Source organism: Gamsiella multidivaricata, assembly GCF_025024155.1.
Source record: "Gamsiella multidivaricata strain RSA 2152 chromosome Unknown BC939scaffold_51, whole genome shotgun sequence".
Taxonomy (NCBI): Eukaryota; Fungi; Mortierellomycota; class Mortierellomycetes; order Mortierellales; family Mortierellaceae; genus Gamsiella; species Gamsiella multidivaricata.
The window spans coordinates 57,648-82,106 of NW_026251759.1; the positions used below are offsets into that span (position 1 = coordinate 57,648).

Consider the following 24,459-nt stretch of genomic DNA (forward strand, 5'->3'; position numbering starts at 1 on the left):
TTTTGTTTGTTATTCAATTCAATCCCGCGGGTTGGTCAGGCGTCTTCCTTCTCAGCTTCAGCCCCGACTTTTTCACAGTTGACGCAGCCATCGCCATACTCCCTTCTCCATCACTTTCTTTGAACCTGCGCACGCCGGCGATCGCTCTCCTATTCATCCTTCCCTCCACCAATCTTCGTTAGAAAGTAGTGGGGCGCTTGTTTGATCGACTCTTTATAACGCCAAGCAATCGCAATCACAAGGTGTGCAACAGCCCTTGACTACACTTTACCCCACGAAGTGGTTGTGGGCACTATTCACTCATTTTTGTGTTTGTTCAACACCACAACGACCCTTAGGTTGTAGGCTGTCTTATTGTCTCCTTCATCTTTCAATAGGCGGACGCAGGGTTAGACGCGTCTTTCGATTGTATTGTTTTGAATAATCTGTATCGCCTGCATTTTCTGCGATGAGAAAACCAAATACCTTGTCCGCACTGGCAAGCCAATCTCTTGAAAGCGACATCTTTTTTTTTTTTTTTTTTTTCTTCACGCGAAGCGCGTTTGACGGATGGTTGTGCTCTGTTCTTTCTTTCGGATTCGTTGTCCTCCTCTCCTTTCCCCATCATTCCACACAACCTTTTGTATTGGAACTTTAACCGACACGTGTTTTTATATTTTATTTTTACACGAGTGAATAAGAAAAAAAAAAAGAAGTCAGTTGAGCGTTTAGAAGCTCTGGTGCAACCTCTGGGAAACCTGGAATAACCCTGGCCTTCCATTGCTTGGCTTGACCAGAGAGATCGATTTGCATCAGTGGTTGATTCAAGACTGACGCGTTCTTTTGTTACATTCTCGACTCGACAGGTTAGAATCCGGCGACAACGAGACAACGACAACGACAATACCCTTGGAGTGTAAACACGGGGGCAGGAGACATATCCCAGGTACAGGAACGCCATCGCCATGTCGTATCACGGACACAACCAACACGGGCAATTCGCTGGCTCTGCTGCCACACGACAGTTCGCCCAGCATCCACAGCAGGCCAGCAGCAGCCAGATTCCTGGATTGGCACAACATACGCAGCCGCAACAGCAGCAGCCCCACCAACACCAGCAACAGCAGTATGCAGCGCACCTTCAACACCACAACCCCAACAGCAGCAACTTTGGGATCAACCCCCTGACCGCGAACGGCTATAAGCTCGACAATACAAGGGACTCGAGGCAGGGCAGTGGTCTGCAGGGCTACAACATGTCGAGCGGTAACTGGAGCAGTCCTACGGACATGACGGGGTTCGGTCAGGCACACTCGAGCGGCCAGCTGTCGCACATGTTGGGACAGCCACACCATTCGGCTGCACAGCCCTCCCTGTCCATGTCGCAGTACTCGCAGCCTCAGCAGCAGCAGCAACAGCCTCAACAGCAACCGCAACCGCAACCGCATCAGCAACAGCAACAGCAGGCCTTCTTGTTCTCTGCCCACGGCCAGTCACCGACACATCTTCGTGTAAGGATCACTTTAATGGATATGCTGATTAATTTCTATCGTTCCCTGACTCTAACTATCAACGTTACCATTGCCATCATTCTTCCTTGTTCTCCGTCATGATGAAGGCCCAGCAGGCTCAACAGCCTCAGCCAACGCAGGCCCAGCAGACTCAGCAGCAGGCCCAACAACAGTCTCCTTATGGCTCACACCATTCGTCCAATCATCAGAGCTCTCAGCATTTCTCGTCTACTGTCGTCTCGCCTGCATCCCAGCTTTCCCGCCAGCAACAGCCCTCAGCACAGCCGGGGATGGTTAGTTCAGGACTGAAGCCGCCCACGTCGCTCGGCAATGTCAACCCAGTCAACCGCGGATATCTCGACCCTGCGCTCTCAACTGGAACGAGTGCCTCAAATTTCGGCTCCACCAACAACTTTGGCATGGCGGGTATCTCCAACCTTCGCAATGCTTATGGCGCTGAAGACGAGGTAGGCTGAGCAGGCATAAGAGAATAAGCTGCAATGGATATCTACCAAGACATGATGCTTAATATGTCCTTTTTTTCATTCTTGGTTGCAGGGAGGAAACCTGATCCCGAATGACGATGCCTCACTTGAGGTCTACTCACCCCTCAACAATGCCTCTCATGGTAATCAGGCCCAGTCTGCAAACCGGTATCAGGCCCCAAGACCAGGCCCCAATCCCGTACCGACTGGCCGGCTTGCACACGACATGAGACCCGGCTCCAACAGCCATGTTTTGAATAGCAACCCCACGACGTTGTCCCAAAACCAGCCGATCTCCTCGTACGACCAGCGGACGGCAACACCGGCCCTGAGCATCAAAGGCGATGTCATGCTCGGTGGCGGTGGAGTCGCAGGCAACAGCGCCCAGCACCAGCAGTCATCTCGCCATATTAGCCAACCACTGCCACAGTCGCCGTACTCATATCACTCCACTCAGCAATCTCCTCAGCAGCCATATCCATCTCCTCATGCATCTATCCTACCACAGTCTCAGCATCAACATCCGCATCAACAATCCACCCCCCCAGGACAGTCAGCAATCACGCCCAAGGAGTCTCCTCAGCTGCCGGCGCCAAAGGCTGCTGTCATCGAACCAGAGCCGAAGAAGAAGCAGCAGAAGGCTCCTAAGGCTGCTGCTGCCGCTAAGAAGGCGACTCAGGCCAAGAAGAACACCAAGGCCCAGCTCGATAATGTCGCATCGCCAGAAACAGGACGGGTGGATTCAGGATCATCCCATACGATGCAGTCACCTTATGGCGGCGTGGACCCGGCCATGACCGGCCACAACCGCATTTACAGCAACCCGTTGACCCCGGCATCTTTGGCGCAGCATCAGCAGCAGTACCCCAGCTTTCAGCAGCAACCGCAACAGCAGCACCAACCCTCGCCTCCCCATCTTTTGCAAAACACGCTGCAACAGCAACAACAGCAACAACAGCAGCAGCATCATCAGCAGCAGCATCATCCGACACAACACCATCAGCAACAACAGCCAGCGCAGCCTCAAGCGCCGCAACAGCAACACCACCAACAGCAGCATCACCAGCAGCAGCATCCACAGGCGCAGCAACATCAGCAACAGCAACAGCAACAGCAACAGCAACAGCAACAGCAACAGCAACAGCAGCAAAATCAGCAGCAGGCATTGCGGCAGCATCAGCGCAACGAGAGTTTTGATACGGCCTCTCGCACTGTCACTCAGCCTGCTGTGCCAGCCTCTGCGCCCGAACCAACTGTTGATAAGCCCAAGGGCAAAGGACGCGGCCGGAAAAAGAAGGTTGTTGAAGAGGCACCTCCACCACCTGCCCCTGAACCGCCAGTTCCCGCTCCAATGACCCGCCCGACGGTAATGCCTGCCCTCCCACAAACATCCTCGGCACCCAAGATGACAAAGCAGCAGCAGATGCAACAGCGTCAGCAGCAGCAACAACAACAACAACAGCAGCAACTTCAGCAACAGCAGCTTCAACAACAGCAGCTGCAACAGCAACAGATGCAGATGCAGCAGTTACAGATGCAACAACAACAGCAACAGCAGATGCAGCAGCGTCAGCAGCAGCAGGAGCAACAACAGCAACAGCAACAGATGCAGCCTCAGCAACCACAGTCGCAGCAGCAACAGCAGCAGCAGCAACAGTATTACAAGGCTCAAGCCTCGGTGCCATTGCCATTGGCTTTGTCTCAACCGGGTCTCCATCCGTCGGGCCGGCCCAAGAGACCGCCGAATGCCTTTTTGGTGTTCTCTAGTGTTCGACGACCGGAGCTGCAGAAGCTGTATCCTTCGTACAAGACCGCTGCCCTCAGCAAGTGCCTTGGTGAAGAATGGCGTGACATGAGTCCTGTAAGTATATTTCTTATTTATTTGATATGGTTATAGCTTGCTCCTTATCATGCCGACGTTCTAACCAACTCGCTACCTCGCCATTTGTCCTGCCCGTAGGATCGGAAACGACTTTATACCTCGCGCGCAAGGGATATCAAGGATACCTTCCAGGCTAACCATCCCGAATACGTGTATACACGGCGGTCCTCGAAAAAGCGTGCGCTTGCAGATGCGGACTCTGGCTCCTCCAAGAAGTTCAAGGGATCGGATAACGTACGCCTGAGTTTCTGCATCCTTTCAGTCGTGGTGATTCTTTTTTATTACGATTTTGATACTAACTTGGACTTGTACGTACACTCCTTGCTGATGGATATAGTATGGTGATGGCAACAATTACGCGACCAGCACTGGCTTGGATCCCAACCGACCAAGACGTCCCATGAACTCGTACCTAATTTTCAACCAAGAGATGCGCCACAAGCTGTTGCTTGAGAACGCCAACCTGACTGTGAGCGAGATTTCACGTGCAATCGGCCAAAAATGGGCCAACATGACCCCAGACATGAAGCGCGAGTATACGGAGAAGGCAGCGACGATCAAGGCCGATTTCCTAAAGAAGAATCCAGACTATGTGTACTCGCGCCGTAGCAAGGCCGAGATTGCTGCGTCAGGAGCGGCTCGTCGACGTGGTGGAGTAGCGCCGCCACCTCCGAGCGTACCGGTGTCTGGTAAAGCAGGGAACAGTAGGAACGGGTCTGGGCCAGGCCATGCAGCGGCCCAGGCGTCGACGGCGAACAGCAATCGCGGGAACGCATCCGGCGCGGGGTCAGCGAATAATGATGTGACGATCAATGGCAAGGATATCAAGTTGCGTGGCAAGAAGCGAACCAAGGATCCGGACGCACCCAAGCATCCTATTCCTGGGTTTTTGTTCTTTAGATCAGGCGAGAGGGCCAGGATCCGTCAGATGAATCCCAACCAGCCGATCCCTTCGGTGGCGGCGAAGATGTGGAACGAGATGACACCGGAACAACGCGAGCCATGGTTGCAGATGGCTGCTCAGGACAAATTGCGCTACGCAGAAGAGATGCAAGCATACTCGGCGAGGAAGGGAAGGATGGGCAAGGGCCGGTCATGAGGAGTCGATGCTGTGTTTAAAGAAGGATACAAAGGGCTATTGGTAATAAACTCAGTGCAATGGATGTAATTGTACCTTTTTTTTCGATGTGTTCATTTAGTATTGCTTATCATCTGTGTTGATATCCATGCCATTATCGTACCATGCAGCCTCCAATGCTGTTGGAGGGCATGGAAAGAGTCAGGGTGCCTCCTTCAGCGGCATTGGGAGAGTCAGCGACCCCTTAAAGAATCGAGCTCGAGTGCCAAAACAAATGCAGCCTTGCAGCCTTGCACACCTATTTTTCTCAGATTGACATATCACAAGAAAGCTAACCGACCACCACCACCACCACCAAGGACCTAGTCATGAGCAGGAGACATTCAGGACAGGAATCAAGTTTACTGGGATTCCGAAAGGCGATCGCGTCTCATCTCTCATCGGTGCTCGATCAGTCCAGCGAGACGCTCCTCCCGCTCGTCCAACAGAATACCAGCCACCGGAAAGGATCGCACAGTGTCTTTTCTGTGGCGATCAAGCGGCTCTGTGGAGGGAGTGATTTGGACGAAAGCATACGGGAGAAATGTCTGGAGTTATCGTTGCCGGAGGTCAAGGAGCTGATCGCTCGCGTAAGGCTGACGAAGGATATGATGTTGTTTGATCCAGTACCATTGCGGGTATTGCAAATCACGACGGAGAGGATTGTAGAGGATGCAGGCGGAGGACAGCAGGGAGGAGAATTGAAAGAGAGAGAGTCAATGGAGGTTCTGGGGAAGCGTGAGCGGGAGGTAAAGAAGAAGGTGGTGATCGTGAATGGGGCAAGGGTTCAAACGGATGAGAGTGCGTACAGCGGGTTGAGGAGGACGGTACTGACGGGGTTCGTGGCAAGGGTGTTGGAAAGTACCTCTCAAAGCGTCGTGAAGGTGATTGCGGAGGAAACTTGTAGGTCCCATGGATGGCTCTATCTTCTTCTGCTTGCAAACGGCAGAGTCGTTGGTTTTTTTCTGATACAAATGTCTTTTTTCTTTCTGAACATTGGATATTGTAGACGAAGATATAGATCCAAGGATCAAGACACTCTATCATGGACTCGATATTCTGAAAGACCATTTAATAGCCCCGACCGCGACAGCACCAGAAGCACAAACGCATCTGAATACTATCAAAAATGCTGTACAGAACAACCAGGAGATTCGTGCACAGGTCAAAGACAGTGCGTGGCTCGTGGACTTGACATCCCAGCAGCTCGGTCAGGCGAAACTTTTTACAGCATCGACAGATGGATCCATGGACAAGCCCACACCGCTCGTTCAGACCTTGATGTCCTTGGCACGACACTTTGTAGAGCATCCATGCGATCGATATATCTGGATGGTTCCCGATGGCAGGCGTCAGTTTGCGGAGCAAGTACTCTACCTCGCCAACATCATCTTCCCAGGCGAGGGACAGAAAGAGGACGAAGAAGAAGAACCACTCAGGAAAAAACGGATCAGTGGAGCCTCAGGAGGATGTTGGGCGCAGGATATCGAGGTTTTGTATTTTGGAGCTGCAACTGGTTTTGATATCTGGAACTCTAGTAGTAGTAGCAGCAGCAGTAAAGTGAGCACTGGGAGCTCAGAAATTGTGGAATATACCAACCAGAGGATGAGGGAGATCGTGACCAAGAACCGAGGCAATCCAGGACGTGGAACAGGATATAGTGAAATGGACGATGACGAGGATAATGATGGGGGAGAGAAGGAGTTGGTACTGAATGAGGAAGAGCTAAAGAGAATGGCAGGGATTCTGAGCACGTCTGCGTTGGCGGTCGCGAGTGTTGGGTGTAAGCGGATGCGGAAGTTGACGGTGGACATGAATAGGATCCTGGATGGGAAGGGTAATTCGGGTGTGTTTCTACAGTACGTGCATTCAAGGCTCTGCGGGTAAGTCTTATTTTCAAGCACACTCCAATCCACTAACTCTCTAGTCAGAAATGATATTCCTTTTTTTTTTCTGGGTATTTTGTAGTAAGAACTGTTGGCTAATAGTTTTTTTTTTCTCCTATTTACTTTCCACGACTCTCAGGATTGAACGCAAGTCGAAGACGAGACTGAACCCGGATGCCGATCTATCACTTGTCCAGGCATACCCCGAGGCGTTGAACTTGAGCATCGTACTTGCAGAATGGCACGACACCCTTTCGGCTCTCCAAGAAACTCTGGATCCCTACGCATTGGTGCCGTATCTATTCCATTTGGCGGCAGAGGTTGGTCAGGCGAACCACGTCTTGCGGGTCAAGGATATGGATACGGCGGTGGCTGAGGCCAGATGGTTGTTGTTCTGGTGTGCGAAGCAAGTACTAGAGGAGGGGTTACGGTTGTTGGGACTTGAGCTTGTGGAGCGGATGTGATAGTTGATATAACCGGATTTTTACATGGGCTTAGGTCAAAGGGCTTAGAATCCCAGATACCATAGTAAAGTTGTCCGCGCGCCAAAAACATTACTACGTTGCATAGGTGCATAAATATGCAACCAGGCTATGAAACATCGTTTAGCATTTGAAATGCTAAATCCATGCAATCCTTTTTGGGCCGCGCTCACGATGCGTTTATGAGAGGGGCGTCTCTGAACATCCATTATGCATTGTACACATCATTATGGTCTGTCAATGGTGGATTTATTCGAGTTATAACCTAAAAAAAAAGCTAGTGTTGGATTTGCATCGAAAGAGATTGATTGATAGCAAAATATTCCCACCAGGCCAGACATCATTTTTGTCTCCATGGCAGATTAGGATTCGTCTTTGTACTTGCCCGAGCCGGTGTCGACTCGGATGCTGTATTGTCAATGGGTAAAGACGATAAGATGGACAAATTAGTATGAGGATCCAGCGGAATTGGACCACAACTTCAACAGAAAGAGGGCGAAATGGACATAGACATACTTGGACACGATACGAGGACTGCCCATGCTATGGATTGCGTTGTGGCAGCATTTGACCGCATGCATCACCGCCATCATCTCTCCTTCGATAATCTGTATATTGAAACGAGCACGATTGATCAGTATCTAGACATAGTGATGTGTGTCGTGGATAGGGTGTATAGAGCAGAACAAATTGCAGTCATTTCCGTACCGTGCCCTGCTCATGAACCTTGTACTTCAAGCCTGTCAGCAAACAATCCCGAAAAGTCTGTTAGTGTTAGTGAGCGACATATGCCTTGAGATTTCTGAGATAAATAACAAGTTCAAATCACATACCGAGCTGCTTGAGGATGGCCTCGACTTGGTCGATGTACTCTGAAAAATGTTTAGTTGACCCAAGAGGATAGATCGCAAAGTCGACGCAGCAGGGCAAAGGCGTCTCGGGGCCGGTCCGCATCTTCTGCTCGAGTAACGAATGCTCTCCCACAGTCTGGCCCTTCCCTTCGCCAGATGGAAGTTTGGCGTCAGACTGGATCTTCGCCAGGTATGAATGCTCGGCCTTGGTAGGGGTAGACTGCTCAGGTTGGGACATGTTGAGTGAATAGTAGAGTAGCAGGAAGAACGTGGGTAGTCAAAGGGTGGAGAAGTTGCAGGAGGAAGAAAAAGGAGTGGAGAAAAAAGAAGCTGCATGCCGCTTTGACATTAAAACGCGTTGTTTTGTACCGTGCAACATTGCTCATGCAACTATGACGATTGTCACGCCACCAAAATGAGGGTACAGTATCGCAGGGTACATCAGTGTACCACATCGCCCTTTGTTTCCCCTCCATCGACTTTGCCGAGCACGAATCAACAATGGAGGTGAATCGACGGCCACGTGTTGTCAAGCGGCAACCATTCCTGAAGCGAATCATCAACGCACCCGAAGACTACTTGATGAGGGTCGAGAACAACATTAGGGCAATGGACTGGGATATGCTTCAGGAGGGATTCAGGTGCGGTTTGTTTGTGGCAGTGGCCTGACTTGAATGACATCGCCTCTTTGAAAAAAAAAAAAAAAGAGCCTGGTGCTAACTAGCAGGATCCTGTGTCAATAGCTGGCCTTTAGCGCTCGCACTGAATTTCCTGCTCATTTCGGTCAAGCTGGGATATTGGCTGGATGATCCTTTGGCTAACGTGCCTGCAGTCCTCAGGAGCGATCGCTCTTTATATTCCTCAAAGTCGATGTTTCCTGGATTCTCCACAGCGGTGAGAACCCTTATTCATGCGTGGGCTTGTTTTTTGTACGTTGCAACATTCATTCTGGCCTTTGGTATTTATCTGCTTTGTTTAACCTATCACTCTGTTAAATGCGGCAGCTCGTCTCTCTACAGTACATCTTGGTGACCATCAGCTTTCTGAACGCTCTCTGGCTCTTCCAAAGCAAGAAGAACTACAAGATGTTCAACAGAAACCTTGACGAAGAGCCGTCCGCATCACACGCCAAGATGGTTGAAATTCAGCAGGATGCGTCACATTGGTCATTCAAGTTTCCTGGTCGACTTGTGTAAGGACATTCGGTCTGGTATGCAGACGATATCGCGCGATAGCAGAGCCTTCAACTCATGGAATTATTTATTTGTCTATTAGCTATCCATTCATCGCACCATTCATGAAGGGTCCGAAGCCTCAAGAGCACAGACGTCATGTGTGGGAGATGTCTCTCTGGAATCCCTCGATCTTGAGTCGTAATTTGTTTTGGTACGGAACAGGACATTGTTTCCGCCCTGCAGTAATTTGGTCCTCAACATCTTGTGCAAGAATCTAATGTGCAATGCCATCTCCCTTTTTTATCTTAGCTGGTACTCGCCCGCACAAGTACTTATCTTGTCCGTCATGAACACCGACAACTTTTACATTTTTTTCCCACTTTCGATCGTGGTTGCCGCTCAAGTGCACTTTCTTGTATCAGTATACCAGTCCTATGTTAAGGTATTTATGACAGATGCATATACTGGCCCTAAAGCGCTAATTGACATATTATCATGTTATTGACCTTTTATATATCCCGATCGATCAATTCTAGGACAAACAAGTTCTTTACGGAGAAGTACAGCAGGAATATAACGCCAAATTTGTTCATCCCCGTATCTTTGTGCGGAAGTTTGACAAGCAGACTTCCACTGGAACCGATACGGATGACCTGAACTTGCAGTTGTTTCAACAGGATGGCGGCATGTTTCGGTACGAGTCTAAGCGCAATCCTAGGAAATTCCAGCACCTGAGCGTTCCCGCATCGAGATTCTCACCGTCCTCTCCGGCTGTAGTGTCAAGATTCAGAAGTTCCTCTGCACCAGGTCCCTCAATAAGCAGCTCTGAATTGTCCAGTTCTGCAGACAGTGAGAGTGAACAGAACGAGAGCGTTGACGAAGATGAAGGAGAGGAGGAAGAAGAAGAGGAGGAGCAAGAGTACGGCGAGGACGAGGACATGGACGAATTGGACAATGAGGATGATATAGAGAATGACCCGGACGTTGATTACGATGAGGAAGGTGAACAGCCTGCGGTTCCTCACCCTACGAACGCGCTCCATTTTGACGACGACTAGTATTCTTTCCCCCTCTATCCCGGATATGTGGCATACAAGAATAAAGTCGAGTCGACCAAATAGCCCGAACCACGACATCATCTTGGTGGTCGGGAAAGTAGCGAAGCATCCAAGTACAAGTCCATTAAGTCCATCATGCATCTTTCGCTTACTATTGTACACTTTTTTTTTTTATTTTTTTTTATTTTTTTATTTTTCCTTTAAACACAACTCTTCATAAATAGTTTTTTTTATCTCACACTCTCCAGAGTCAATCCCCTTCCATACACTCATTCTTCCATACACTCATTCTTCCATACACTCATTCTTCCCTCACTGTCATTCCTCGAAATAAGTATCATATTCCTCGCCTGTGTAGACTGCCATAGATATTGAGGGCCGGTGACCCTATCTAAGAAAGAAAGGGTATGAACCCGTTCTTCGCTATCAGTCCCCCCCCCACTTATCCAACCTCCCCAGTTCCATTGGTCACAATTCGGCGATTCGAGTCGATATTCTTGGGTCCTTTTATGTCATCGTTCGCTACACTTATTCCTCGCACCCTATGAACGATGCTCACCGGATTGTCGAGCGAGAGATACTGAAGCTTGAGACCCAGATGAGCTTGGTTTTTTGCCTGGACGGCCTTCCTTCGGAAGAAAAAGGACCCACTCAAGTGCACCGAGAGAACCTTCGCAAGAAAGTTGTTGAACGCGCCGACAAATGTCTGCGTGAGCTCGAAGTTCGCGTGGATAAAAAGCTTCGTGCCCGGAAATACCAGTTCATCGACATCAGAAAACACATGGACTCGGCCTTCTATTGGTCCTTAGACGTTTGATGCGCCATTGCCGTATACATGTGCAAGAAACAATGGAAGATCATCGAGTGCCCGACCGAGACAGATCACACGATAGGCCTTGAATGCAGGCCTGGCGACATCGTTGTATCAAGAGACAGCGACATGCTCATGCACAAGGACATCGAGACCATTTGACGACCCATCCCAAAAGGAAAACTTCTTGTGTACGATGTTCCAAGCGTTTATGCGACTTTAGGTCCAGTTTACAGTACTTGGTGTCGTATCAAAAACGACTACAACCGCAACATACCTTCTCTCGGAAGCGCTATCGTCTACAAAATCATCAAAGGGCTGGATGAAGAAGGTAAATAAATCAATCAGATCATCGTGTATATCACTGATGCAGGAAACGTATTATCAATTCTAACGTCTTGGCATTTTTTAATTTTTTTTTGGCTTGCAGACGCTGCGAAGTTGGCGAAGCATTATTTGGCACACAATCAAGTCATGCGCAAGAATACTGCCCAAGAGATGTTTGTCACTTCGCAGAAGGTTTTTGTGAACCTTTTACAGACTCCTGTGCAGATTGGCTCACTCCCTTCGTCCTCAGCTGCTGCCATGACCTATGACAGTCTTCGGAAGCAGTTCGATTGTCATTCTCAGCGGTACTCCCAAATGCAGAAGGATATGCGAGAGGCACGCGAGGCGGAGAGAAGGTATCCCTTCGATTGTCAGGGTTTCTGGTCGAGAAATCGACCACATTTTTCTGGGCATAAATCACGTGTAACTCCATATGATAACTATGCAAAAAAGACAACCACTTTGGAAGAGTCCAGGTACCAAGGGACCAGGCCTGGGGTTCTTTTTTATCTATTTATTTATTCTTTTTATATATGGGTATATTGCATTGTGGTTGGAAAGGGGGATGGGATAAGAGGATAATTATGGACGGTGAACCGGAATCTCATGGTATTCTCTGTAACAATTGCGTGTGAGAAGGCAAAGAGGCACATTACAGAACCCACACTTGAACGACGTCGACGTACGTTTCCTATATTCTGGGTCCTTTAGAACTGTGGCCTTGTGTCGACAAAGGATACAGTTGGGGTTTCCTTCTGCGCTGGTAGGGTAGTGTAGCCCTTTGTTGGTAAGGCGAATGGCGGGGAGTTCTGTTCGATTCTTGGTCACATACACTACCTTTTGGGAGCAAGATCGATCCTGTTCTTTCTGGTGGTGTTGACGAGTTGCCTTGACGTTGGGAGTTTGGTTCCTGCTGCCTTCTAACGCTAGTGCCCATGCCAATTCGATTCGATACTCCCTGTGGGATAGAGTGCCTCCTTGAGCTTTGTAGATACGGTAGGAGTTCACAATGGTTGTATCCAGAATCCAAAAAAAGAGTGGCATCCATGTCCTGAAAACAGTCAGCTGGGTGTTGTAGTACGATCTGTATTGGTCGCTGAGATCGACACCATTCATTTTATGATTATAGTCGTTGATGATGGCGGGGATCTCCAACATAGCGCTATGTCCACCTTTGAAAACCTCACGGACTTTGTTGTAGTTGGAGCTTGTGGTCCGAGGGCAGCGGCGGAGGCGATGAACACGGGCTTCGGAACCAGTAATCTTGTGAATGGTAGTGAGCATAGGAACAGGGGCATTGTCGACCCATACAACGGTGAGGACAGAGTTGTCAACAACCACTCCAGAGAGCGTGTCCCACTCATGCTTGGCCTTCTTGTCGACTTTGAGGGAGGCAAGAAACTGTTTGGAGTTGATACGAGCAGTACCACAAGCGCCGATTTTGAGGTCGCGCAGATGCTTAAAGAGAGGAACATTGTTGAAAAAGTTGTCCATGTAAATGTTAAATGGGTAGGTTTTGTGAGGTAAAGACTGGGCAAGCTTGACAACTGCTGCTGAAGTGGCATTCAGACCATCGATGGAAGGCACACCAGCGATAGACATGACACGGGAGTAGTAGAGGAAGGAAAAAGTGTACCCAGACTCACAAAGAGCATAGATCTTGTAGCCTTCGGGGGTGGGCTTGCACTTCATCTTAACGGTGTGAGCACTACGACCAGAGAAACGGACAATCATTTCATCGACGGAGACATCGGTGGAAGGAATGTAAAAGCGACTGAAGTCCTGGGAAAGCTTGGAGGAAAGGGGCTCGACCTTAGAGTACCAGTGCTCCTCTGGTTCATGGGGTGAAGATATGTGGAGGAAGCGTTTTAATTGCTGGAAGCGGGTAAGGGTCATGAAACAGCTAATGTCGTGCTTGGGAAAACGTGGTGATGTTGTCCAAAGTTCATGGACGGGGCTATTAGGACAGAAAATACCGAGGTAGATGATGATACTGATGAAGATACGGAGCTCGCCAAATGTTGTATCCTTCCACACGCGCGAACCCTCGTTCGACCCTGCTCCTTTCAGTGCAGCATAAACATTGGTGTTGGTGGCAATTTGGTCGAGAACAGAGTCGGAACAAAAGAGCGAGAAGATCTGCAGAGGAGGCAAGGCATCATTGAGAAGAAGCTCGGGTGGGAGTTTGGGATGTCCTCCATGAGGTGGTTTGGAGTGCAGAAAGATGTTGTCGAAGACAGGTGGATCAGGGAGCCTGGGAGTAACCTTCTTGATAGTTCGGGCAGGGGCTTTCCTTTTGGCGCCTGTTGAGGGACCAACATCTGCAACCTCCTCTACCTCCTCTTCCTCCTCCTCTTCCTCGTCCTCTAGACTCTCGGTCAACGTCGTGCGTGGGCGGTGAGTGATCGTGAAAACCATTTCCTCATCCTCCATCATATTGTTGGTGTCCACCTCGTTCTCTTCTACAGGTTTTGGAGCTTCTTCAACAGGTTCTGGAGCCTCCTCAACAGGTCCTGGAGCCTCTTCAACAGGTTCTGGCACCTCCTCCATAATATGACGATGGGCACGGGGCATGGGGGGTTGGGAGGTTAGGCGAAGTAAAAAGTGGGGGACAGTGATTGAGTGAGTGACAGTTGAATGGATGAAGGGAATCAATGCAATCACTTTTGACGAAGAAAACAAACCGCGGTCGAGCAGTAAACCACCTTTTCCAACGTAATTTTGAGCGGCGAATCCATTTTTTATGTCACCGAAGGGGGTCTCCAAACCTGTTTAAGAGTTATCGCAGTCTAACCAAAAATTTCGAAAAATGTGGTCGAGATCTCGACCAGAAACAATCGAAGGGATACAACGCCAAATACAGCAAAGAATTTCCACGTGCATGAAGGCATGCATAGAATTAACTCTAACTTATTGTGATCGCTATCAACTTTGGTAACTTTGACAGCGAGTCAATTGGTACTAGGACTCGGCGGTACAAGTCTTCGCAGACCTTCAACAGGTATCGCACGATCGATTACCCTGCTCCATACCAGGCAGAGGCTGCAAGTGAGATGGGCCCTGCCTAGCCTCGTATCAAAACCCCGCAACACTGACTGCGATATTCTGTCAAACAGCGCACTCGACTCAAGGAGCATGAACCGCTTGAAGCAATGAAGTAATGCGCATGGAAGACATGGAAGAAAGTGCCCGAGAATTCCTTGGATCCCGACGCTGACTCTTTCAAGAAACAGAGGGACGTGAAGAAGAAGAAAAAGAGGACTACGCCAAAGCTAGTAAGTACCTCGACAGGAAGGGCTGACTTGGTTCAAGTTATGAATTGGGAACATCCGATGGAGACCCTCGATGTTGGAACCGTTTCTTCCGATCTGAAACGAGCTTTGGGAGAGTTGGAATTGGGTACCCGAAATCAAGAGGTGTCTCCGGGATGTTGTTCGGGTTCCATCTGGCACCAAGCGGCAGGGACAGCGACTCATCGGGCGGTTCATTGAAAGCCTCTTTGCTTCACGCAAGCCTGATGCAACAGACAGAGATATATTGCGCAATATCTGTTCATGTGTCTCGTCCAAGATCGAAGTCGTGAGAAGGGTCGATGTGGGTGATCATGATGGACAGGAGGAAGAAAAAGAGGAGAAAGTGGACAAGGATGATGATGACCCAGGACGCAAGGACTCAGGTCACCTACGCTTCCATACTGTGCTACTCCAGCATCTCTACGCAGGCGATCCCATAATTACGACGAATGTAGTTGGTAAGCAGGTCCAGCAGTTTATCGATCGAGCAGCGGACCTTGGGCTGCTGCAGAGAAGGAATAATAGGGCTGTGGTCGTGACTAGGAAGCCATACCTTGATACGGTTCTGCTCCGCTCTGTTGCCTCGCAGTTGTCCAGTGAAATCACAGAAGCGGCAGCAGTGAGTTCGAGAAAAAGGAAGAGTACAAAATTTGTATTCTGTCGCTACATGCATGCCAGTAGAGGCCAGCTGTAAGAACGGCAATACTAATAGGCAATTCGTCTATAATAAATAAAGACTTTGAAGACGAAGGGTCTCATACCAGATGGATCACATACAGAGATCGATCAGGGCATCTCAGCAATCGAGAAATTCGTACTTTTGAACCATTCTACCGCCAGACGGCCTCACTAATGGGCACAGAGCAGCCTTTCATGTCGTTCTCTGAGCGAGAGCTCGGTACCTTGTTTTGGCAAAACGCTGCGCTGAAGAAAAAAACTTCAAGAGTTAGTACTGGTGGACTTTGAGAGCAAGAACACCATTCCCGCCTGGGGTGACCTAATCGATTGGTTTGGGCAGAAGCCTCCTGGGTTCCTTATCATAGAGAGGCTTTCGAATGTCGGCAGGTGTGAGCCACGCGAATGACCGAGGAATTTCTAGGATTCGACGTCCTTGATGGACCTGAGCATGATGCGAGAACACGTTTAATCCATCTGGCAGGCCAATTTCAATCCTATGACTTACGAGGGACGCAGCTATGTTCACCGAGGCTCCATTAGGACAGACGGTTTCCGCCTTCATCTGTCGGCTTTCAAGTTAAAAAACAGCAGTCTGCTAGATACAGGCGACTCCCACAGAATGTCTTGCCCTTTCGAAAATCACATCCACAGTTGGAAGAGTGAATTTTTACTTGACCGAGGTCCAAAGCATTGTGAAGACCTAGAAGGATGTCACCGACCTTTGGGGATGTGCACCAGATCAAACCAAGGTCCTGGGTCTCGATCTCGGCCAAGCCTGTGTTGTCGGAGCCAGCGCGTTACTGCCAAAGATCGATGATTCCGGCAGTACGACAACGGGGTCTGGAAGAATGGATGATGATGTCGACATGAGTAGCTCTTCCGAGGATACAACCCCTACTCCCATTCCTCCCACCTATTTTCGCAGCCATTTACTCCATCAACAGCGACCGCTCTATCTTCAGCCAGTAGCTTAGGACGGGTACTACCCTTGGATGTAAGATGCAAGGCCATACACAGATGCCGGTGCAGTGGCAGCATCAGTAGTAGCAGTAGCAGCGCGGCAGGGCAAGGACGAGCACAGGCTGGAGGACGCAAGAATACGTTCAGTGACGTATTTGAGCCTGAATTGTTCTGTACTCTGGCGGTCAGGCGAAATACACCCCTGACCAGCCCGCGTCCTAGTCCTTGACAGCGTTTGCTAACTTTCACCTGCATCACCATCCACCACCACCACCACCACCATGTCTGGCGCCAACAACAGATTAGCCGTCTTCCCAACGCGAATGTAATTCCACCCTTTTTGTTGGACAGCATGACCGACTGTTGCATATTTTTTTCATTCGATCGACTTACATGGACTTGTCTTATAAAATAGGACCTTGAGTGTCATGAAGCAAAAGCTGAAGGGAGCTCAGACAGGACACAGCTTACTGAAGCGCAAGAGCGAAGCCTTGACGAAGCGCTTCCGAGACATCGTTAAAAAGATTGACGATGTAAGTGCGTGTTTTCCTGAGAAAGACCTGCTTTGCACCTTTGTTTCTTTACCCTGCTGTGCACTCATGAGTTCGTACAAACTGACCGCCATTATCCCTGTATAATTTATCTATGGGCGTGATTGTAGGCCAAGCGTTTGATGGGCAAAGTCATGCAGGTAGCGTCGTTCTCTTTGGCCGAAGTCACGTATATCACCGGAGACATTGGTTATCAAGTTCAGGAGAGTGTCAAGAATGCACAGTTCCGCGTTCGTGCAAAGCAGGAGAACGTTTCTGGTGTCATGCTCCCTGTCTTTGAAAGTTACCAGGAAGGAACAAACGGTATGGCATTAACCCTTGATGGAACTCGATGCATTCGAAGAGTAGGCAGCATCAGGATCGAGTACGGATACTGATCACCTGTGGCAACTTTTTAATGTATTGCAGCCAACGAGCTCACGGGTCTCGGCCGAGGCGGGCAACAGGTCCAGAAATGCAAGGACACATACATCAAAGCTGTCGAGACGTTGGTCGAGCTCGCATCTCTGCAGGTATAGTCCTATCGCTTTATTTGAGTCAACGCTTGGCACTGCAGGACACTTGTAGTATTATCCCACTCACCCCATGATACCTTCGTTTTTCTTGTCCATGTGCTTCGCTGGACCATTTGGTCATGCACAAATAGACAGCGTTCGTGATCCTGGATGAGGTGATTAAGCTGACCAACCGTCGTGTGAACGCTATTGAGCACATTATCATCCCTCGTTACGAGAACACAATCAAGCACATTATTTCAGAGCTGGACGAACAGGATCGTGAAGAGTTCTTCAGGTATGGGCGTCAAGACCTGTTATTGAGATCCAGCCTAGTCACCCGTTATTACACAGCATGCAATGACTGACACAAGGATATTGCTGTATTTTGCGCATATAGGCTGAAGAAGGTCCAGGGCAAGAAGAAGGAGGCAGCAGCTCGTGATACCCTGGAGAGAGAATCTCGGCAGGCTGCAGAAGGTAAGAACACGCTTCAAGGAATGTCGCAGCTTGGTCACCGACACATTGTTGCTTGATGACTTACGGTATCCTTGTTTCCTACTATAGGCAAGAGCGTCGAAGAGACTGGCAAAGCCGTTGGTGGTATTGCTGATGCTAGCGGTGGTGCGGGTGTGGATCTGTCACTGGCACAGCCTGGCGACATGTTAGGAGGCGTGGACGAGGACTTAATTTTCTAAGAACGATTGTCGAAGGGTTGTATTTGACGTATAGATTCAGAGAGACTGGTCACTATGTGCGTGGCCCTTTCTCTGGCTATATGGGTACCATTTGGGGAGCCGTGCTGCTAATAAAAAGCTGAAACCGGATTCCTATTTCCCCACATGAGACAATTTTTTGTGGGGATGTGACGTGTCAATTGGATGGTCGAATCGTCGCGTCGAAGCGTCGCGTCTGTGCTCCCACGGTTGAGCTCGAGTTCCTCCTTCTTCATCCCGCTTTCTCATCTGCTCTCGCCATCACTCTGAGTGCTGATTTTCTCTTTGGACGAACGCGACCGCGAGACATGTCTCTACCCTATCGCCCTCCTCTGCAGCAGCAGCAGCGACAGCAGCCTGCCGAAGACGAACCCATTCCGTTCTTCGGTGGCCAGGCCGGTAGCAATGCATCCCCGGCTCACAGGAATGCTCCTCCGCCACGCCCACTGCAAAGAGGACCCAGTCATCAGCATTATCAATCTACTTATCATCAGCAGCAGTACCAGCAATATCCGCAGCACTCGGGAGCAGGACAGCAGCCACCAAGGCCACCCCAGTTTCAGAGACATCCACAGCAGCATCCAGATCCTTTTCCTCAGGCGCAAGCACAGCAGCAGTACCAACAGTCATCCTCACAACAGGCCCCACCACAACCACCAGCGCAACAACGACAGCAGCAATTGAACCCCTCCGAATTGGCGCCGGCCGCCGACCTGTTTGCCAGTCCTCCAACCGCTAATCGCCAGCTGCCTCACGGACCAGCCAAGCCTCAAGGATACCAGCCTCAAGCCGTGAACGATCTCTTTGGAGTGCAGCACCAACAGCACCAGCAGCACCAGCAGCAAACCCGCCAGCAAAGCCAACAGCAGACTCAGCAGAGTGCGCTTCCTCAGCAGCAGTCGCAACAGGTGCACTATGGACAGCCTCCAGTTCGACAGCAGTCGTTCCAGAGACATCCCCATCATCCGGTACCAGTCAACCAACCATCTCAGGGATACGGAAGCACTTCACCACTACAGACAGACAATGGCTCTATCTCATTTGGCAGTACTTCTGATCTGTTTGGTGTCTCTTCTCAGAGAACATCCGAGCACACGGCGTCTCCAAAAGTAGCAATGGCTGCAGCTGGCTCCTTTGCCAACACAGCTGGTACCCTAGGACTTCAGAGACTTCGACAGGGACATGCAGCTGCTCCTATTTCTAGTAGCTTACATCCCAAAGGCCGCCCACCACTTCCTCCAGCCTTGCAAAAGCGACCATCTCTGACGCCCGCCTCCCAGGCCCAGCAAACCTCCTCAGCGCAGTTAGTCCCACTCCAGCTTCAACAAAATAATAACCAGCAGCAGCAGCACCACCACCACCACCAACAACAACAACAGCAGCTACAACGGCAGCAGCAAAGTCACTCGAGGCAAGCGTCCCTGTCCTCCCAGTCCCCACTTCTTCAACGCTACAGTCCCAGTACTCCGGGTCCTCATGGCTTTCCAAATACTGATCAGGCTACTACTCAGCATCAGCCGCTCTCGAGAAACACGCCAGGAACACCTCATCATGGACCGATATCAGGTCCTTCCTATGGATCTCCTCACACTAACTATGTCCAGCCCAAGACACCATCGCTGTCTGCGTCTCGTGCCGCGTCCATTGTCCCCGAACACGTCTCTCAAGACCAACAGTTGACCCCGCCCCTTACGCAGACACCGTACATTGGTGCTCTTAAATCGCAGTTCGGATCGACAGCGCATCTTCTCGAGCCCTGCCCGTTTCCGGAATGCACTGGGGAGAATAAACCTCAGGCAAAATTTTGCTCGGAATGCGGTCGTTCTATCTCAATGGCCAGTCGTTCAGCTACCCCTTCGTTACTGCATCGATCCGAGCTCATTTCTCACCAGGAACCAGTGGCGACCAGTCTGGCTAGAATGAGCTCATATTTTGGGGACCAAAGCCAATACGAATCTCATCAGTCCCCTGAGAATCAGCAGCAGCAGCCGTATGACCCTGCTTTTGGACAATATCTGGACCAGCAGTCCTCGCCGTCCGATCAGTCCAACTATATACCGGAACCTGCACCAGTTGCACCAGAACCGGAGCGCATCAATGATTCGCTCAATAGGCATCTGGGGTATCCTATTGTTGCTTTCGGGTTCGGAGGTATGTGGATGATGCCTGTCTCTGTGGTATTGCTGCATGATAGTCTATTGCATTATCCCTCAGTTTGACTAATAGCTAGCCTTCCATCGGAACTATTCCAGGCAATATTGTAAGCTGGTTCCCGTGCACTCAACACAACCATGACTCCAGGGCATTGAAGGTTCAGAAAATCAGTGACCTCATTCCTGTTGATACCGTCATCGCCAACTATCCGGGGCCACTTTTGAACGACAGCTCAGTTCAGTTGAAGAACAAGCGGAAGGAACTGCTGAAGCTCATTGAAGACAAGATAAGCGAGCTTGGCCAGGCACAGGACAAGGGCATTTTTGACGCCCACCGCGTTTTGATTTGGAAACTCTTCAAAGTCATGTTTGAGCAAGACGGCACGCTCGTCGGAGGGTATGTTTCCTCGCGCAGCACCAGCAGGGCTGACAGAAATGTACACGGAGTTGATATGGAGTAACTAATTGGTGGCCACGTCCTTCCTCGTCATAGTTCAAAGATAGACGAGGCTGTAAAGATTGTTTTGGCATCCATTCCAATAACGAAGATTCCATTGCCATCAATACATCAGAAGAGCGCAGAGGAAATCTCGGCTTCTGTCGATGCTCTCCAAGAGATTCTTCGCCAGGGCGACCTTGCGGCATCAGTTCGACATGCCATTGAGTCGCATCTGTGGGCCCACGCTCTAGTGATCAGTAGCCATGGCGACCGCGAATTGTGGAAGGAGGCCGTTAACGGATTTGTGAGCCACGAGCTGTCTGGACAGGATGGATTGCATGCAAATGGGCGTGCGTCTTTGCGTGTCCTATATAGCTTGTTCTCTGGCCAGTCAGAGAAGGCAGCATTGGAATTGATTCCACAGGACTTAAGGGCACAGTACCTCGAGAACACTAGCGACCTTTCTACACAGACCAAAATCCCACCTGAGAGTCTTGTTCAATGGCGCGATACGCTGATCCTGATCTTGTCCAATCGCACCGAGGGTGACCAGGCAACCATTAACGCTTTGGGTAACTTGCTCATGAAGGAAGGCTGGGTTGAAGCTGCCCATATCTGCTATCTTCTCTCGCCTCAATTCTCAGTTCATTCAGGGCCCGACACTTCTCATGTCAGCATGGTCCTTCTTGGAGCGAGCCATAGCCCGCATACTATCTATCCGTACTACAAGAATGTCGAGTCCTTCCAGAAGACAGAGATCTACGAGTTTGGGTGCGCATTGAAGAGCTCAGGGGCGACTGGTGGGCTTCCCTTCCTTCAGGCCTACAAGTTGATCTATATCTGGTCCCTACTGGACCAGGGAATGTTTTCGGAAGTTGCAAGGTATGGACCATCCCAGCCAGGATGATGGAATATGTTTTTTATGCGGCGTCTAATTTGTTGTTGATTTATACCATAGATATCTTGAGTCAGTAGAGATGATTGTCAAGTCCCAAACAAAAGGATCGCCATACTACAACTCTACCTTCCATGCTCAACTAAACGATGCCATCGAGCGCCTGGCAGGAAGTGTGCATGCCGCCCATGCTGGGTAAGTTTTTGTGGTTTGTATACTTTTCACAACTTCTGGTTCACCATCTCATACTGCACATGTCCAATGCTATAGGCCCTGGCTGTCCAAGAAAACTCCTCAACCAACAACCGACACCGTCTTTAATGCCTTCAAAAGCGAATCAATGGAGCACAATGCACGAGCTCATGACCAGGCACAGCATGCAACTTCCGTTGAAAATTCACTTTCGGTCGACCCATCGCCTCAGATACTCGCAGGGCAAACGCACCGCGTTGATCCTAGTCCTGTTGCTGCTGGCGCTGAGGCTGGCTCTGAAGACCAACATTATGACGGTGACAATGCCAAATCTCACATTCTGACCGACCCTAACATGGGATATGAGCATGGCGAGCAAGGACATGCGTACGATGCTTTTCAGCAGTATGGGGCTGATTACGGTCAGGCATCTACAGGGGAGCATCAGGACCACGAACAACAGAGCCAAAGTGCGGTATATTATGGAGGAGAGCAAGGAGAGCAGGAACAGAATCAAACCTATGCTCAATACGACACTTTGAACGCCAGTCATGATCATCACGATGACAATACATCGGCTGTTCCCAATTCGGTTTTGTCAACGCAGGCCGTTGCAGGATCCGTGCAGCGCTCGCCCGAGGACCTGCATGGAACAGTGTTAGGTCATGAAATGCAGGACTCTGAGTTTGATGGCGGTTATGCTCCATATAGTGAGGGCTCGTATGACGTTACTCGTCAGGATACTGCTGTCTACCAGGATGGTGAATACCAAGAGCAGCAGCCCCATGTTGAGGCTGAACAAGCCCATGAAAACACCTCTACCTACGACGTCTCGAACCAATACTACCATCAGGACCAAGAACCTTATCAGGCAAATCTGGATTATACGACAGACCAGGATCTTGGTGCCCAGTACACAGATCCCAACCCTCGACGAGCCGACGACTACACCCACGTCCAAACCTCACAACAGGACCAGCACGATGCAGCCCCCCATACAGATGCCGCATCTGCTGATGAGCCGACAATGGAGCAGCAGGCTGCACATGCCCCAGAGGACGATCAAAAGTACGCGATCCAGGATAAGCAGTATCATCAAGGACAGGACCCACAGACCGCTAAACATGGATCAGAGCTACAGCATTCAGGCTACGAGGGAGCTGACCACGACAATGCAAGTTTTCAGCAGCAGGGCGGATACGATCCTCAGGGCTATAGCTACGAAGGACATCATCAGGATGCTGAACATCAACAGGGGCAGTATCCGCAGGGCGAATACCAGCAAAGCAGCTATCATGAGGGCGGTTACCAGCAAGGAGACTACGCGCAAGTCAGCCACCAGGGGGGAGAGTACCAGAACAATGACTATCAAACCGGAAACAATCAACAAGAGGACTACCAGCAGGGCGGTTATCATCAGGGTGACTATCAACAGGGTAACTACCACCAAGGAGAGTATCAGCAAGGAGAGTACCAGTCTGGACAATATCAGCAGTATCAGGAGGGCGATTACACCCAAGCGGAGCATCAGCACGATGTATTCTCAACAAGCGACTATCAATCGAACGACAATAACCAGCAGCAAGGGCATCTTTATGCCACACAGTCTTCGACAGAACCTGGGGTATTACCCGTCTCGAGCGAAGAAGACCCAAGCACAGCTGAATTTGCGCCTGCAGCGACCACCGGCACCGTACAGGACCTTCAAGAAGGGGACTATGAAGAAGGACAGTTCGTTTCCTTTGGAGCTATTCCATCGTTCCCCACCTTTGGTGGCCAGCAGCAGAACAAGCAAGTAGCGACATCTACATCGCAACAACCCGACCGACAGACAGCCGGTGAGGATGTGGACGACCTTGGTATGGGCAATCAATCTCTGAGAAGAGAAAAGATCACAGCTTCAGCGCCTCCGGCCGAGGGAAGTATCAGTGCATCGCATGGTCAGCAGTCTGCGGGCACCGATGGACAGCCTGGACAGGGATCCGAAGAAGGTATGCGTGTTTGTTTTGTAATACCATTCTTGCTGCGTTCCTACAGGCTACTTACATGAACCTTGGGTTGTCCTGCACCTACCAATCTATAGCGGGTTCCGGCTGGTGGCCAGTAATCAACCTCTTTGGCAGTGAGAAGCGCGAGCCAACTCCAAAGCCTGCCAAGGCCAACTTAAGCGAGGGATCCACGTTCTACTTTGATAATGAGCTACAGAGATGGGTCAACAAGAGCGCTCCTGACAGCCAAACTAGCACAGAGCCCTTGCCTCCCCCTCCAAAAGTACGCGCGCCTGCATCACCATCCACACCAGGACTATCTGGACCACCCGGACTACCCGGACCACTCAGACCAACTGGCGCGGCTGGTGGCCCACCACTTCCTCAGGCTAGACCAGCAGGTGGATCGACAGTACGTAGAGGTGCCCGCGCTAGATATGTTGACGTCCTCAACCCATAGTGGCGAGTTCGGCAAACTATTCAAATAATACGGCTTTGTTGATGCCAATGCATTGTGCATACAACATTAGACATGA

At 50.1% G+C, this 24,459-nt stretch overlaps 9 protein-coding genes across 9 annotated transcripts; 7 read left to right on the forward strand and 2 right to left on the reverse strand.

The window, feature by feature from the left end:
* Positions 1-1,648: 1,648 nt before the first annotated feature.
* Positions 1,649-1,989, reverse strand: BC939DRAFT_230078 (uncharacterized protein). Its single transcript, XM_051550857.1, has one exon. It carries the CDS (start codon positions 1,909-1,911, stop codon positions 1,705-1,707), a length of 207 nt encoding a protein of 68 aa, XP_051410173.1. The 5' UTR covers positions 1,912-1,989; the 3' UTR covers positions 1,649-1,704.
* A 1,545-nt stretch (positions 1,990-3,534) lies between these two features.
* BC939DRAFT_457529 (high mobility group box domain-containing protein) lies at positions 3,535-5,043 on the forward strand. The gene is made up of 3 exons (XM_051556484.1): positions 3,535-3,836; positions 3,936-4,091; positions 4,195-5,043. Exons 1-3 carry the CDS (start codon positions 3,582-3,584, stop codon positions 4,954-4,956), a joined length of 1,173 nt encoding a protein of 390 aa, XP_051410174.1. The 5' UTR covers positions 3,535-3,581; the 3' UTR covers positions 4,957-5,043.
* BC939DRAFT_457533 (uncharacterized protein) lies at positions 5,032-7,442 on the forward strand. Its single transcript, XM_051556485.1, has 3 exons — positions 5,032-5,877; positions 5,984-6,857; positions 7,000-7,442. Exons 1-3 carry the CDS (start codon positions 5,304-5,306, stop codon positions 7,322-7,324), a joined length of 1,773 nt encoding a protein of 590 aa, XP_051410175.1. The 5' UTR covers positions 5,032-5,303; the 3' UTR covers positions 7,325-7,442.
* A 131-nt stretch (positions 7,443-7,573) lies between these two features.
* On the reverse strand, positions 7,574-8,513 carry BC939DRAFT_457536 (uncharacterized protein). The gene is made up of 4 exons (XM_051556486.1): positions 8,176-8,513; positions 8,051-8,082; positions 7,859-7,950; positions 7,574-7,750 (listed from the first exon to the last, which is right to left on the reverse strand). Exons 1-4 carry the CDS (start codon positions 8,429-8,431, stop codon positions 7,705-7,707), a joined length of 426 nt encoding a protein of 141 aa, XP_051410176.1. The 5' UTR covers positions 8,432-8,513; the 3' UTR covers positions 7,574-7,704.
* A 10-nt stretch (positions 8,514-8,523) lies between these two features.
* On the forward strand, positions 8,524-10,612 carry BC939DRAFT_457541 (uncharacterized protein). Its single transcript, XM_051556487.1, has 6 exons — positions 8,524-8,834; positions 8,937-9,087; positions 9,198-9,385; positions 9,469-9,579; positions 9,678-9,810; positions 9,905-10,612. The coding sequence occupies exons 1-6, from the start codon at positions 8,695-8,697 to the stop codon at positions 10,424-10,426; spliced, it is 1,245 nt and encodes a 414-aa protein (XP_051410177.1). The 5' UTR covers positions 8,524-8,694; the 3' UTR covers positions 10,427-10,612.
* Positions 10,613-10,970: 358 nt separating this feature from the next.
* On the forward strand, positions 10,971-11,980 carry BC939DRAFT_504933 (uncharacterized protein; the record flags this gene model as incomplete). The annotated part of the gene is made up of 4 exons (XM_051560586.1): positions 10,971-11,227; positions 11,444-11,568; positions 11,668-11,856; positions 11,940-11,980. 4 exons carry the CDS (start codon positions 10,971-10,973, stop codon positions 11,978-11,980), a joined length of 612 nt encoding a protein of 203 aa, XP_051410178.1.
* A 1,644-nt stretch (positions 11,981-13,624) lies between these two features.
* Positions 13,625-14,734, forward strand: BC939DRAFT_230412 (uncharacterized protein). The gene is made up of 2 exons (XM_051550858.1): positions 13,625-13,961; positions 14,512-14,734. The coding sequence occupies exons 1-2, from the start codon at positions 13,789-13,791 to the stop codon at positions 14,630-14,632; spliced, it is 294 nt and encodes a 97-aa protein (XP_051410179.1). The 5' UTR covers positions 13,625-13,788; the 3' UTR covers positions 14,633-14,734.
* A 2,042-nt stretch (positions 14,735-16,776) lies between these two features.
* Positions 16,777-18,238, forward strand: BC939DRAFT_484539 (vacuolar ATPase V1 domain subunit D; the record flags this gene model as incomplete). Its single annotated transcript, XM_051559257.1, has 7 exons — positions 16,777-16,820; positions 16,911-17,028; positions 17,157-17,349; positions 17,455-17,558; positions 17,693-17,838; positions 17,941-18,020; positions 18,108-18,238. 7 exons carry the CDS (start codon positions 16,777-16,779, stop codon positions 18,236-18,238), a joined length of 816 nt encoding a protein of 271 aa, XP_051410180.1.
* Positions 18,239-18,426: 188 nt separating this feature from the next.
* BC939DRAFT_457550 (Sec23-binding domain of Sec16-domain-containing protein) lies at positions 18,427-24,458 on the forward strand. The gene is made up of 6 exons (XM_051556488.1): positions 18,427-20,407; positions 20,509-20,806; positions 20,903-21,730; positions 21,807-21,938; positions 22,014-23,926; positions 24,019-24,458. Exons 1-6 carry the CDS (start codon positions 18,565-18,567, stop codon positions 24,381-24,383), a joined length of 5,379 nt encoding a protein of 1,792 aa, XP_051410181.1. The 5' UTR covers positions 18,427-18,564; the 3' UTR covers positions 24,384-24,458.
* Position 24,459: the final 1 nt, after the last annotated feature.

Excerpts from the sequence above, each read along its gene's own strand:
- BC939DRAFT_230078 (XM_051550857.1), bottom strand. The coding sequence starts at position 1,911 with ATGCCAAAGTTGTTGGTGGAGCCGAAATTTGAGGCACTCGTTCCAGTT.
- BC939DRAFT_457529 (XM_051556484.1), top strand. The coding sequence starts at position 3,582 with ATGCAGCCTCAGCAACCACAGTCGCAGCAGCAACAGCAGCAGCAGCAA. Across the intron at positions 3,837-3,935 it reads AATGGCGTGACATGAGTCCT|GATCGGAAACGACTTTATAC; the intron begins GTAAGTATATTT and ends TCCTGCCCGTAG. Across the intron at positions 4,092-4,194 it reads AGTTCAAGGGATCGGATAAC|TATGGTGATGGCAACAATTA; the intron begins GTACGCCTGAGT and ends TGATGGATATAG.
- BC939DRAFT_457533 (XM_051556485.1), top strand. The coding sequence starts at position 5,304 with ATGAGCAGGAGACATTCAGGACAGGAATCAAGTTTACTGGGATTCCGA. Across the intron at positions 5,878-5,983 it reads GGTGATTGCGGAGGAAACTT|ACGAAGATATAGATCCAAGG; the intron begins GTAGGTCCCATG and ends TGGATATTGTAG. Across the intron at positions 6,858-6,999 it reads GTGCATTCAAGGCTCTGCGG|GATTGAACGCAAGTCGAAGA; the intron begins GTAAGTCTTATT and ends CACGACTCTCAG.
- BC939DRAFT_457536 (XM_051556486.1), bottom strand. The coding sequence starts at position 8,431 with ATGTCCCAACCTGAGCAGTCTACCCCTACCAAGGCCGAGCATTCATAC. Across the intron at positions 8,083-8,175 it reads GGCCATCCTCAAGCAGCTCG|GCTTGAAGTACAAGGTTCAT; the intron begins GTATGTGATTTG and ends GTTTGCTGACAG. Across the intron at positions 7,751-7,858 it reads AGTCCTCGTATCGTGTCCAA|CATCCGAGTCGACACCGGCT; the intron begins GTATGTCTATGT and ends TTGACAATACAG.
- BC939DRAFT_457541 (XM_051556487.1), top strand. The coding sequence starts at position 8,695 with ATGGAGGTGAATCGACGGCCACGTGTTGTCAAGCGGCAACCATTCCTG. Across the intron at positions 9,386-9,468 it reads AAGTTTCCTGGTCGACTTGT|CTATCCATTCATCGCACCAT; the intron begins GTAAGGACATTC and ends TTTGTCTATTAG. Across the intron at positions 9,580-9,677 it reads TTGAGTCGTAATTTGTTTTG|CTGGTACTCGCCCGCACAAG; the intron begins GTACGGAACAGG and ends TTTTTATCTTAG.
- BC939DRAFT_230412 (XM_051550858.1), top strand. The coding sequence starts at position 13,789 with ATGTTGTCGAAGACAGGTGGATCAGGGAGCCTGGGAGTAACCTTCTTG. Across the intron at positions 13,962-14,511 it reads GTCAACGTCGTGCGTGGGCG|CGAGTCAATTGGTACTAGGA; the intron begins GTGAGTGATCGT and ends TAACTTTGACAG.
- BC939DRAFT_457550 (XM_051556488.1), top strand. The coding sequence starts at position 18,565 with ATGTCTCTACCCTATCGCCCTCCTCTGCAGCAGCAGCAGCGACAGCAG. Across the intron at positions 20,408-20,508 it reads TGTTGCTTTCGGGTTCGGAG|GCAATATTGTAAGCTGGTTC; the intron begins GTATGTGGATGA and ends GAACTATTCCAG. Across the intron at positions 21,731-21,806 it reads ATGTTTTCGGAAGTTGCAAG|ATATCTTGAGTCAGTAGAGA; the intron begins GTATGGACCATC and ends TTTATACCATAG.